Raw genomic sequence first — 14,303 nt, forward strand, 5'->3', positions numbered from 1 at the left:
GAATCGTGCCGCTCCTCAGGCGCTGGATACGCCGTCACTATCGGTGCAACTTCCATCGCTTCTTGCGAAGCGCTGGATATGCGCCCTTGCGACCACTGTCTTTGAAGAGAGGGCTTCGTCTTAATGGACGATACCCTTGAGGCCACCGGCCCGGAGGTCGATGACCCCTTCTTCTGGGACGGCATAGCAGCGCTGGCTGCAGCCGCCAAGGGAACAGATGGCGTCACTGCCGGCTCACTGTGTGTGGGCCGAACAGGCGCCGGCGGCCGTTGTGGCAGAGTTGAGGCCGTCCAAAGGAAATCCATTACATTTATCTACCGTTGTTATGAACACCGGTTCTGACCGTCGTCAACCATGTCCTCACTTAATTAACATCTCTCGCCGAATAACGACAGGCTAATTCTTAAATTTTTTTTCAGGGCATTATTCATTCGTCCTGTCGCCTCTCCCGCAAATGAATATATCACCTTTGCTAAATTATCGTCGAATAGGAGACATCAGGCGCTTAAGATTAAACCCTTTTATGCTCGCACTAGTACTTTCAAATATATATTTTAACCTCAAACAATCGAAGCTAGGAATTCACTGTCAGGTACCAACCGTTCTATCCCATTAAACGAATTCTTGTCTATACTTCGTCAACATTGCGCTTAACTTTTCTTGTTATATTTTTTGTAGCATGCTGATTTTTTTTTTGCATTCGATTGTATTATCCCCTATTGCTATAGCGCCACCAGGGGCTACAGCATCTGAAAATTTAAAAAAATATTCATTAATTAAACCAAACGGATTTTCTTTTGGGGTATTTCCGGATTTCATAATTTATCCAACCTTAAAATACAGTAGCAGTCCAATGGAAATAATTAATAATATCGGTTGAGCTACAGTGGTCACTTTTTGGTCCCACCACGGTAGTTCAACGGCTGCATTTGTTTTTTGGTAAGCTGGTAGTTTTCATTTGTTGTCCAGCTGTAATTATCCAATGAGGAAGGGATGTAAGAACTTTCGTGAATAGAGAATTGGGTGAACTTTATGATAGCTTCTTGATTGCGTTAGGACGTTAAACAATATGACTGAATCAGCGTTACTCAATCAGACTGTGAACTGTCTGTTTAGAATTTTCGCTATATGTATCTTACCAGAAAACCGAGTAGTAAAAGGTGACATGTCGCTGAACATGGGAGAAGAATCCTCGCCTAGTATTTTTTTCTGTTTGCAGTATGCTAAATTCATATTCAGTTCAAAAAAAAAAGACAGACGGGGGGCGGGCGTGAGTCTGGAGGTGAGGAGGTGGCAACGGATTTCATTTGCCAGAATAACGCCGACGGCTGACAAATACCTGCAACAAACTACGCTTAAGCATATATTGTCGATCCGGCGGGCGGAGCCTTCTAAAAAAACAGGAAATAGGAAGACATATGAGGCTATGGACACCTGTGATCGTTAAGAAATAATCAAAATTCCCAATCCTGACTTGGGCCGCGAATGTTCAGCGCTGATGGTTACATCTTTGGCACTACTATAACAACTTATATTCTTGCCATGCTTTCCCAATCGCAAGATTGTAAACAACATGCAGCGCTCAACTTTTGCTGATTTACATCGGGTCAGGACAGAGTCAATCGTTTCGCAGCCCGAATAGTATTGATTTATTCGTTCATGCTGCGTTTACTAATTCTGATTTTAGTATTTTGGTTATTCTCCTCATTAGTTGATCATTATTGTCTTTTATTTATTAGGTTAGCTTATATTTTTCGCCAAGATGTGTATTTCTAGTTTATTGCTGCATTTCCCGTTTGCATAGTTTATCCTTAACCGTACACATCATAATCACCTTACTCACTTTCTCACTCACACTTTAAACTTAATTTCCAGCTCTGTAATTTAACGTAGGCTTATCACTCAGTAAACTAACGTACCACTTTGAGCAGGACTCTCGTCATGTGCTTGACCCACGAGGCAGCTGCGCTCTCGGTGAAGCCGTGGACGATGACGACCAGTGGCCGATGCCCGACTTTCACACAGCCGTCTAGGCTCTGTGCCGAGTAATGGGCGGCCTTGATGACGGTCCTTCGGCGAAAGTCCGGCGCGCAGTAGAGCGAGAACCGAGCGCCAATGCTCTGCGGCCGCTGGGGGAAGCCGGACGGAAGCCTCATCCTGTCCCGCAGCTTGAAGCAGCCGAGGACACGGTAGCAGAGCCCACGCGAGCCGAGACGTCGCTTAAGGCGTCTGGCCTGAAAAAAACGCGACCAGCACATAGATTCAAATCAAAATATTTTTCAAGACTTCGCACGCGCCCTCACTCGCGGTTCCCTTACGTAACTATCACTGGACACCGACTTCACTGAGGCTTCAGCAATTCAAGAATACCGGCGCGGTATTCGTGGCAAAGGGGAAAAAACACAACGAAAGCGTGAGACGCGAAGGTTTTGCGCTAGAATGGCCAGGACGTGCGCATCAGCGTGAGGATACCATGCGCCATCAAATAAGGTCAAGTTTTGCTGGCCTCTTTTTCCCTTTAGAATTATAGCATTAATGAATTCAGCTGCCATTTCTAATCTCTGCGCGCGTGTGCATTTGAGGCGCTTCACTATCGCGTATGCAGACCGTAGCAGCTATCAGCACAAAGAAATGTTGTGAAAAGTTATTCCGAATGGATGATCGTCCATTCATACAATCAGAAGGTGTTTTTGCGCATAACTATATAATCTTGTATTAGTCCTTTCTTCTTTTCTCTTGAGGCTATTTCCACCGGATTACCTGTTGAAGGTATAAAGGCGAAATGAAGAGTTTGACGGAAACCCGTATGGTCGGGAGGAGACATCGTAAGTAGTTGAAAGTTGGGCGCCGAACCTGAAAATTGTAAACAAAAAGACGTTTTGTTTACAAAACTGCCGCGGACGAGGCTCCTGTGCGGCAGCCGAACCATATTCTTATTTCTAATTTTTATGGTCGGTGTCCAACTTTGAACTATAATAACAATTTACAGTGATGTGTTTTTATTCTATTCTGTCGGGAAGGCTGCTTCATTTTATTTTTAGTACAGAGACCATACATATTTGCAAGGCTTACCTTAGGTGATAGCTGATTGCATCGATACTTCCTTTTTCTTTGTAACATCGTTTCTTGCTCCTGTTTTTCTGTGCTTTAACATTTCGCAGTTCCTATTGCATAGTCGGCCTCGCGGTGACCAGCTTTCGCATAATTTTATCATAACAAGTAAACCCACAGCCACTAGGCAAGTACTAAATGACAAAGTGATACCTTATCTGCGTGACTTCCTCGCAGAACAGCCGCGCTCGTGCGTTACCTTCTTGATGAGTTGCGACTTGAATCCCTCGTAGATCCACTGTATAGGAGCAAACCGTTTGGTACGAGAACGCCCTTCTTTCTCGTGATTGAGATCGTGCTTCGACGCCTGTGAAGGTCGGAAGAGATTTGAGTGAGCTTTCGTCATTTTCGCCTTTCTTCTTGGCGACCCAAGAAAGCACATCACGCTAAATTACTCAACATTCTTTTCAACTTTTCGAACTTTCAGCCTGTCAGATGTTGCATGTCACGTTTAAGCACGCACGGCTGATGACTTGTTGGGTGCTCCATTTAGCGGAGGCAAGGAGTGCACGTTTTGACAGGTTGAGAACGGCGAGTCGACTGGCTTTATTCAAAAGTAAAAGCAGGTTTGCCGAGTATCTGTGGTGGCGCCCCAGTCGGGCAGCCACCTCGATTCTAAGAAAGAACAGGGGGAATGAACCCCACAGCAAGGCAAAGCAAGGTGAACAAGGATTGAACAAGCAAGGTGAACAAACTAAATAACTCGCAGCGATTAATACTCCAGAAGCGCCGTCTCTTATTTTTGCCTCGTACCTCAAGCGCTGCACAAATGGGATCTTTTGTGCACAGCTCTGCCACCGTACTCTTCGTCGACTAGAGAGGCTACAAAGGAGCTAAGTCATCAACCATCGGTGAAAATAACAACGTGATGTACTCAGACCTACGTTGTTTACTCTAACGCTGGTCACTCCCCTTCATCACCTTCAAGGCACACTTGAACTACAAATGCATGCGGATGGTATCTACGTGTGGGCGTCCGGTGTAACAGGCCTGCAGATGTGGTCAAGGCTCCAGAAAGCTGCAGCACATGCGACAAGCCGTGTCCGCAGTCAATGCCTCGAGGTCATCATCATCATCATCATCATCATCATCAGCCTGGTTACGCCCACTGCAGGGCAAAGGCCTCTCCCATATTTCTCCAACAACCCCGGTCATGTAATAATTGTGGCCACGCCGTCCCTGCAAACTTCTTAATCTCATCCGCCCACCTAACTTTCTGCCGCCCCCTGCTACGCTTCCCTTCCCTTGGGATCCAGTCCGTAACCCTTAATGACCATCGGTTATCTTCCGTCCTCATTACATGCCCTGCCCATGCCCATTTCTTTTTCTTGATTTCAACTAAGATGTCATTAACTCGCGTTTGTTCCCTGACCCAATCTGCTCTTTTCTTATCCCTTAACGTTACACCTATCATTCTTCTTTCCATAGCTCGTTGCGTCGTCCTCAATTTGAGTAGAACTCTTTTCATAAGCCTCCAGGTTTCTGCCCCGTAGGTGAGTGCTGGTAAGACACAGCTATTATATACTTTTCTCTTGAGGGATAATGGTAACCTGCTAGGGTGCAGCGGTGGCGTAGAGGTAGAACACCCGCCTCGCGTGCAAGAGGTCCGTGGTTCGAATCCCGGTGCCGGCAATTTTCCACCGGATAAAAAGAAAAATCGGCGTGTTGATAAAATTGCATAAACAGGCCTGGAGTGTGGCCTGATCCCGGTGACCAGAACCGGTAACGCACTCCCTCACCAGAGCAGGATTGGCCACCCTGGTGCAGCACTTGGCCACAACCTCCTATATGAACAGAACAATCAAGCCTCGAGGTATCATCTGAGAAATGCGCAGTTGTGGTGTTTACGCGTAAGCCCATGAGATATGACAGTATATCAACTAATGGTCAAATTATACGGCAAGCCTGGACAAAATTTTAGATCTCATTATTGATCGAGACATCTCGTGAATCCATCATGCGTCGTACATGAAAAAGCGGTTGATAAGCGTACCTGTCGTCTTATCGAGTTTTTAAGTACTGAGGTTGGGAACATCTGTGAGCATTATGCTCTATTCATATAGGGTAGAGCATAGTGTACTTGACTAACTGTGATACAGCTTTCTCGCCCAGAGCGATGCAAGCAAAACGAGGCTTCGTATGATCCATGTCACTCAGGCTCAGGCTTTTCGCATGTGCCCAGGCCTTTCGCGAATTGCACGAACGACGAGAACTATCATGATCGCTCTAGATTGCCTCATCACTATGCATATAACAGCTGAATCGCTCTGGGCACAGATATGACATCTTCCCTGGTCGTGTCGTCACCACTGAACTTTTCGACCTACTAAGAGACCAAACCATTTAGCTCGTTCCGCAACACGGTATCAGGTCAACGTGAGTCACTACCAATTGGCTTCAATCCTGCACCGAAAGATTCGACGCATCCTTCGTGTGTCATTCAACCCCAAGTCCACCTGACTATACCCGGTGTCCTCAACTGGACGTGCCATTGCCACCTTTCTAGCAGCTTACCATGCTCTTCCTATATAAAAGACAGCGATCTCCTGCACATGTACGCCGACGGCTGGGCCCTGCTGATGAGCACTATCGCAGCTGTTTCGTCACAACGACGGCCACCATCGCCAACTTCGAGACATCTTACGGGACAACGTTCACAGCTGCAGAAGTTGTCGCCCTCCTTATCGCACTGCGCTTCCTTGATGGAGAACAAGCTGCGAATCGGAGGCGGCACTGCGGATTTCATTGTCCTAATTGAATCGTGGTCCTCATGAACTATTGCTTTTCACATTTGAGGAGCGATACACCACACAATTGACAAGAGACACCACGACGTTGTTCAGTGGTTACCAAGCTTACATGCTAATATCTGTAAAGAATGTGCCGATGAAGCATCACGATTATCTTGCAGATAAAGTCAGTATTTATCAATCCCGCTTTAAAAGACTGATGCTAAAGCTTTGCATATTTGCGTGCCAATGCACAGTATCTCATTGGAACAGACATAACTGTAGAAATGCCCGACAAAATTTCCTGTACCCTAACTTAAGCCTTTGGGTACCATCACGACTGTGGCAAAGTGATGTCGCCCGTTTACAGCGGCTATTCTTGGGCGTGGCGTTCACCAAGGCCTGCGGCAGCCGCATATAAATGGCCGACACTACGGCTTGTGACCATTGCGGTGAAGAGGAGACGGTCAGTCATATTCTATGCTAGCGTCCGTAGTATTGAGCTCAGAGGATACTGTGCGCAGCAATCTGGACGACGGTAAGTGCCGACCACTTACCGTTGTGCTCAATAAGTCTGACGAACCAGCTATTTCAGAAGACATAACCCTCCAACATGAAAGTGAGTCAATATCCTATTAGAAAAATGTCGAAGAACTGTGCTTCTTGCGATCTGGACGCCTATTATAGTTACTGATTTATTTTTCTCCTTTTGTACTCTTATATCGTCTTCGTAACCCGTTTTCGCCGGCCCATGTCCGGGGTATCAAACTCGAGACTGGGGTTTGGTTAACCTCCTTGCCTTTCCCTTCTCTGTTTCTGGCTGTCTCTTTAATTTAAATAACGTTCGTCTGCCTTACTGTCTTTGCAACAGCAAATGAATTTAAAACATGGTCGGGCTTTCGATAGAGCGAGTGCACGTAAAGCGCGCAATATCGTTCCCGCTGTTTTTAAAACGCCGCGTAAATAATAGAAAACAGAGAAAGAATATGCGTAAAATTCCTTCTGCCACGCTTTCACTTCGGTGCTAATTGTGTTAATTATTAGTCTCTCGAGAACTGCTTATCTGCAGAGAGATCTTCATATTTTGTCAATGTTATGTTTTGTCAATGACTGTAATCGTGAATTTCTCTCCTCCAACTTCATTCGTATAAAAAGACGTTTTCACTCCAGTACGTGTATTCACGCCACACTGCTTCATAGCAAATAGCACGAGTAAAGCTTGATAGCCGTGGGTCTTACATGTCGATATGTTTAGAAGTAGTAGTAGTAGTAGTAGTAGTAGTAGTAGTAGTAGTAGTAATTGGGGGTTTTCTAGTACAGTGGCATCTTAAGCCATAATGAGCCAAACACGTGCTATAGCTGTTACATGTTAGTTCATAAAAATACGCAATGGTAAGGTTCTATAGGGGCCCAAACCGTTCACGTGTGAAAAAAGTATTTTCTTATATTCAGAGTCTTCCACACGAAAAACCAGACTCCCGACGGCTGATTTTTATGGGCACGTGCCATGCAGGCGCCCGGGCACCTAAAGTTTATATCCCACCGAAGTTATACGTACGGATATAATGCTGTGGCTCCTACTAATGCTAGAAATCTTCAATTTTTTTTCGTACACGGATGTTTAAATTGACTTTAGGACATTGATTTTTCTCAGATATTCTAAGATGTTTTCGAGTGGTACTAAAGGGCCCTCACAAATGCTGTTGATACAACCTCAGCAACATCAAACGTTGATAAGAGCAGAGGACATAGAAAATCAAATGAGACCGTTATACTCACTTGAAATACCTTAACAGTCGTCTTGGCGAGGCTGCGATCATTTGTTAATATTTCCTGTGTGTCAGTGCCGGTGCCGAGGTGATGGCTGCCATATACTGAGCCTCCGCAGAGACTCGGTCGCAGACACACTAAGGGCGGAGGAAACGAGAAATTCCTGCACGTCTTGAGGAAGTACTTGCCTTTCCGATAATCAAATATCTGGGCTAAAACATTTCGGCGCGCCTGGGTTTTTTCGGTCACTGGGCACGTGCAACTGGGCATGCGGCACAAGGAAAAGTTTTCTTCAGCTGAGAGGCTTTTCTTTCGTGGAACCCGTATGGTTTTCCTTTGTAGCAATTGCTACGATTGGGCGGATGTCTCATTTCCCCATTATTAATTACAACGCTCCACCTTGCAGGTTTCCGCAGAACTACTACGTCAAACACTTTCCTTTGCTTCGAGTTCTCGATAAATTCGACTTCGCCATGCCATCTGCTAGCCGCTTGGTTGGCACGGATGGCAGAGCGGCTGCCCCGGAAAGGCGCTGGTCTCGAGTTCCAGTCCCGGACCGGGACGAATTTTTCTTCAACTGCGAGGCTTTTCTTTCCAGGAACCCGTATGGGTTTCCTTTGTAGCAATTGCTACGATTGGGTGGCTGTCTCATTTACCTTTTATTATAGGTATGTGAAGACTCAGACCAAAGCTCCAGAATGGGCATGTTCCACCCAGTAGGTGCCCGGATAGACAAGCAGAACACGAGACAAGAGGTGAATTCGGCAACAGACAACGGACAACGTCAGCTACATAGAAGTGAAAAAGTTAGCATGGAAAGCAGCCGAGTGCGGAGAAAGAAGTGAAATAAGCGGAACGGTACTGCGGAGCGCATTGAGTAAGGAGCGTTGAGCTGCACAGAAGCGAAGGAGATGTCGGTAACGGAAAAAATGATGCTGATGTATATGTTTTAATGGCGCAAGGGCCAGGTCAGGTCAAAGAGTGCAGGCAGCTGACAGCGAGGCAAGAAGGTAGAAAGAGTGACGAAGGGCACCTCCAGGTGTATCGTGGCTCTATCGTGGACTAAATGCATCCGCTGTAATGTGCGTAAAATTTCCATATACAATAAAACTATGCGAAAGCGTAACCAGGTCCACAATGAAGGAAGTATTCTCTGAAAGGGTGATGGAGCAATACATATCGTTGACAGGAACAGTAATGCTTAACCATGGCCCTTGAAAGCAAAGGTCGGGAGGCAGGTGTTCTGCAAACATGCTCTCGCAGTAGCGTCAGCGTCTCTCCAGAGGCTGCTACTACTGCGAATCTAGGGTGCTGATTACTCCCAATGTACAGATATCTTGAAGAAATTTTAAAACTAAATTGTGGGCAAAAAATGATTCTATATATACATATATTATAGATATATTTGAACCAACTGTACAATGAGTGATGTATTGGTTGCACCTGTCATCTTATACTGACTAAAAGACTTGTAAGTGTGTGCATTACAATCAAAACTAGCACTATAACGTACCGCTTTCTTTCCTAGTACCTTTCGTGATTATTGTAGGAGTGTGTGTGGTGTTTCCCCGGACAAACAAAAAATAGTTCGGGTGTCATAAAAACAGTTAGCTATAGATAAATTATTTTACTGATGCATCAAGATAGGAGCAACAATTTACTATTTGTTATCAGATAAACAATAAACATGAAGCGGACATTTCCAGCTCCTGCTCAGTTTAAACGGCAGTCCAAGTGTTTTGACCTATCTGTAATTTATATACCTGAATTATAGAACATCATGACAGGTTCCCATGAGAAAGAACCTGCCGCACAAGCGATGTCTAAAAAACTTGTATGCGAAAGGGTTGTTGGGCTCGGTGCAGTGACTTTCCCTATTGTATTATGAGTAACTGAGTGAAGATACTGAATTCTGCTGCCTTAAAAGCAGGCTACGGCCATACATATCTTTCGGTTGGTCAGTAATAGTGGTTTGATTAACATAGAGAAACAACAGTGTAGCCGTGATGCCTCCTCGAAGAACCACAGTGACTACAGCTTGAAATATCGAACCGTGCTTTGTAGTTGCTACACAGTAGTGCCATCCTGCATGTTCGTATCAGCGGATACGGTGGCCTCGAATATTTAGCTTAGTGATTTCCGGTGAGAATCGTCTGGTCAAGCGGCATGCTACCTTTATTCCAAATATGCGCACGGCCATTTGAATATTCTCGGCTAAACTGATCATGCAGGAAGCCGCTTCTCGCTTTCTTTTCCGTGAAATGCCCAACTATTGTCACATATCTAAAGAGAAGTAAAAATTGTCGAGTCAGCGGCTTTAAAGAATGTTTTAAAAGATGAACAGTGTTCTTGTCCTTCTTATGCTTCCTAACCCTTCCGAGTTTATCGAAACTTCCCGACATTTGCGGCGCATTCGTAGAATTTCCTGCTTATTCTACTCATAACAAATATAAGTGGGGACATGAATGCATCAAATGCGATGCCACCTGTTAAGCAAGTAAACACGTCGTTTAAAGTTCTTTTTTTTCATTATAATTCTTTTTTCATATTGGTACATGACAGCTCAGCTTTCCACGGTGCTGAAGTTGTATTTTTCAAGCTGCATAACGCACATTAGTCGCATAATATTAGCCGATAATGTCAGGCTATTTTGAATATCAACATGCATGCCCCACAACTGTCTTCCGCAGCTCCCTTAGTGCACTTTCTTTGAGAAATAGTGATATAGGCCTCAAAAACGTCGAAGAAATGGTTATATTTTTCGTAGTATGTGCGTACGGATACAGGAGCAACCGTTACGCGGAGCACTAGTTTTTGTGAACAATGCTTCGCTTTTCATTGGACCTCACGAGGAAAAATAGAGGAATACATACGTGCCAAAACTGCTACCAGTATTATGAAGCCTTCCAGGTAAGCGCTCATAACAAGCCTTCGATATATATATGCCTCGAACCTACGCTCCTGCAAACACGAGAATGAATTCGCTAAAGAAAAATATCCCGTGAATGTCGACGAGCAGTCATGAATTGTTATTGCGATTACGCGGCGAAAGTCTAGCAGTATAAGCCACTGCAAGCAGTTCTGCCACGAACAGAACCAATTGTCGCAAACAGCGAAATGAGCACAAAAAAAGAAAATGACTAACAATGAAAAGACGGTAAGTATCAAAAATTAGGGCCCAGTCCACTCTGAGAAGGTGGAATGCCAGTGAAGCTGTCGTTCTGCCCCCAAATTCGCCCCCAAATTCGCCCCCAATCCATGGTTTGAACGTGGTTGGGCAGCAAATGCAAAGGAGTGCACGAAACAAAACACGTTTATAACTTACGACTGAGCACACTTTCTAGTTAATTAGCTTAATGAAACTTAATGAAAAGGACTAGAGTTTCATCCAAGCAGACAAACTTGGAGCCCATGTATTGACAGCACGCGGGAATTCCAGAACTTTTACAACTTCACTGGAAACTGCGTATTGATGAAGAGAAAATGAAAGTCGGCGTAATGATAGAGTTGTCTTAGCGGCCAATTGCCATATAATTTTCTGAGATTGTTTTGATGAAACAAGAGTGACGATAGGTACACGCACGCATTATCCTATAACCTCTGTTATTAAATGCGTAAGAATTTCTAGGCCCACCCAACGATAATCTTGTCCGTTACGTAAGACAATGAATGGAATACACCCGTAAGCAAGCAAAAAAATTATTATATACCTGAGAGTCAACTGATATTGAATATGGTGCCTATACATTGCTAATCTACTGAATGTGCATATCCAAGTGATGAGACATATAAGCTTTTGCACAGAATGAAGCAATTCTGCGTTTAATTCGGGAGCTGAGTTTCGGCACACGTATATTTCTGGACGGACACGAAAGACCTACGGAACCCTAGCCGTAAATAGCTTCGCTGTAAAACTGTCGTGCAGCTGTCATGCATAAATAGACTCGTCGTTCACACCCAGAATTATTGCGAGCGAAGCTATCTGCATAGATAAAGGCTTGACAGAGGTCCAAGCTATATGAGCTACGCAACGATGGTTGCAAATATAGAAGGCGCTGTGTCAAGCCCAATATTATTCGCAAGACTTATACTGATATTACCGCACCGAAAATCATCACAACAAAGAGGATAGTGGTGTAGCGTCAATTTCAGGGTAACCTTCGACTTCCGCACAACATACAGATCTTCCCATCTTGTCTACTGCGATCTACAAGAACTTTTCCCACATTTTTTTCACAGAAAGAATAAAAAATACGCATAAGTCGTTTTGCCACATTGATTTTGCTTACTCGAGAACTGCCGAGGTCCCACACTTACCCGTTTGAAGATATTAGCCACTCAGCCCCGTCGCAGTGTCCAAAGCTATCTAGGATGCGGGATCACCAGAAAGGTCTGCCGACCAATGTTTCCAGTCATAGCGGCAGCCAGGAGGAACGGAAACTGTTATACACTTTAGCGCGACATGCAGAAAGCACTATGGGAAGGAGATGCTCCCAAGCGAGGAGAGAGTTGCTGATTAGTGAATATGTCGTGCAGCTTGAAAGCCTGTGATAAGAAAAGTTCGTGACAGCTTAGCTAGGCGCGTGGAAAATAGGTTGTGACAAAGGCGTGTTGCCGGGGGAGAACCAGCTACGCAGTATAGCGACGCAGATGTCGCGTGCCGATGATCGTAAAATATTTTGACGAATGCACGCGACAGCTGGCGCTGCTCGAACGCCGTCTCAATGGAGCCAACTCGTCGGGCGCCGCCTGCGTCGAGAACGCCTTCAGCGACCTCGCGAAGTGCGGGCGTTGATTTGCAGTGAAGTCATGAATTGTTAGCGAAGTCCTAATCGGGTTAATTAATATAGCATGTCACGCCCCCCCCCTCCTCTCTCTCTCTCTCTCTCTCTCTCTCTCTCTCTCTCTCTCTCTCCTGCGTCTGCGCTCAGACGCGCACGAACAGAAGCACGCGGCTGTGGCGATGGGGGAGCAGGCTAAGTAATGCTGAATACATATTTTCCTTGTACATGCATCATTTAATAATTCAGTGCATTCGGGATCTTGCCACTTGACGCCAGCAGCACAAACAGAAATCTTCAGAAGCGCGGTTCGACGGAGCTACTTCAGAACGGTTAGGCTGAGTGACGGACGGCGTGAAGGAAGGGGACGCGCGCGAGCGCTAACTTCAAAAAATGCCTCTATTCGAGACTAGCGAACGTAATAATGCGCATTCATACGGCTGTCACGTGGAAACAAAGGCGCTATTCGCGCTCTCTGTCATGTCAAAAAAAAAAAAAAGATTGTTCTGTTTTTGACAGTGCTACCTTTGCAGCACCCAAGAAGGCATTGAAAGTATCGCTTTTATTTTCTGAACATGTCTGTCAGTGCTGAAACGCATAGGTCTGAATCGCCCGTCACAGTCAGTTTCCGTAATCGGTACGTGGTAACGACTGATGATAATATTACTGCAAACTGATCTGAATATTGTTCGGGTAAAAACTTTGAAAGATGCCTTACATATTCTGAATCGTCTTGGTCATAAAAGAATCTACGCTTTCTAATAGACAATACGTGTATTATTCCTTACCACAAGATGCGTTACTGCAGTGAATTAGAGGCTGAATTCAACACCTTGGTTGAATAAATTTTAAAGATGAGGCAGCTGTGCTGTCAACGAAGTTTTAGAGCTTTTGTTTTTTTGAATGCGTAAGCCTTATCTGGCAAGTGCAAAATCTGTCCGTTCCGCGACGTCTTATGTCTGCAAAATCAATGCACAATTGGTCATGTTAACACATGTAATCGTTATAACAGTGTGATATAAGAGTAGATGAATGGTAGCGCCAGGAAAAATAAACATAAAACACTGGTGACGTAGGCGTGTCAAAGTCGTAATAAAAAAATAATGAAGTTAACACATCTAATCGTCATAAGAATAGTACATGATTGGTATCGCTGGAAAAAAAAAGAAGAATGGTTACGTCGCCGTTGCCGCCTCGATGTCGTAACAAAAAAAGGAAAAAGAAGTCAGCATATGTAATCCCTATACTAGTGTATTAGTAGATGATTGGTTGCATTCGGTAGACGTACATAAGCTAGCTAAATAAGTGAGCAAAAGCGATATAGTAGTCGTACCAAGGAATGCTTACGCATTAGTAGACAGCTCTCAGAATTTCTGCAGCATTACTTTTGTTAAATCGAATCATCAACGAAGCGATGCAACGACCTGCATGAGAGGACCTAATGAGATTTTAAAGGGAAAAACGAAATCAAACGGGCCACAATTCAGTAATTTCTTGCTTAGTCATTCGGGCTCCATTCCGAAGGTTTCAGGATGCACCGTGAACGGTACACAGTTTTACCTAAACCGATTCACTGAAGACTGCTTTCCGAGGAAACCTTTTTAGTATTGCGCAACTGCTTAAACCTGGTTGACCATGGTTTTCCCTTATTGATTTCACCAGTAATCATATGGTTGTCTCAAACATTAAGCCAGGCATGTGTAAGTACATGCCGAAATAAGGCGAAAGCGCGTATGGCTCATTAGATCAGTTATGGTTCGTTAGATCACATCATCCTACTTGGATAAATGTGGCTATTCTAGGCGTAATACATGCAGTAAGCTTGAAGCCCTATGCACGATCGTTGCTTTTATTGGACCAAGATCGACGAAGTTTCGGCCCGTATTGTGTGGCGAGCCTGGATAACTTTGTA

The 14,303-nt window shown here is 44.7% G+C and overlaps 1 protein-coding gene across 2 annotated transcripts in view; it reads right to left on the minus strand.

The window, feature by feature from the left end:
• Positions 1-12,249, minus strand: part of LOC135921636 (pancreatic lipase-related protein 2-like) — a 35,829-nt gene extending 23,580 nt beyond the window's left edge. Inside the window, exons 1-5 of one of the 2 annotated variants that reach the window (XM_065455914.1) lie at positions 11,928-12,249; positions 10,484-10,571; positions 7,620-7,747; positions 3,311-3,418; positions 1,920-2,234 (exon numbers count right to left, since the gene is read on the minus strand). In XM_065455914.1, the coding sequence (XP_065311986.1) occupies positions 1,920-2,234; positions 3,311-3,418; positions 7,620-7,747; positions 10,484-10,532 (600 nt within the window). In that variant the 5' untranslated portion in view covers positions 10,533-10,571; positions 11,928-12,249. The remainder of the gene's footprint in view (positions 1-1,919; positions 2,235-3,310; positions 3,419-7,619; positions 7,748-10,483; positions 10,572-11,927) is intronic. The other variant, XM_065455915.1, reaches the window with a different exon arrangement.
• Positions 12,250-14,303: the final 2,054 nt, after the last annotated feature.

The sequence above is a fragment of the Dermacentor albipictus genome, chromosome 8 (assembly GCF_038994185.2).
Source record: "Dermacentor albipictus isolate Rhodes 1998 colony chromosome 8, USDA_Dalb.pri_finalv2, whole genome shotgun sequence".
NCBI classification, from domain to species: Eukaryota; Metazoa; Arthropoda; class Arachnida; order Ixodida; family Ixodidae; genus Dermacentor; species Dermacentor albipictus.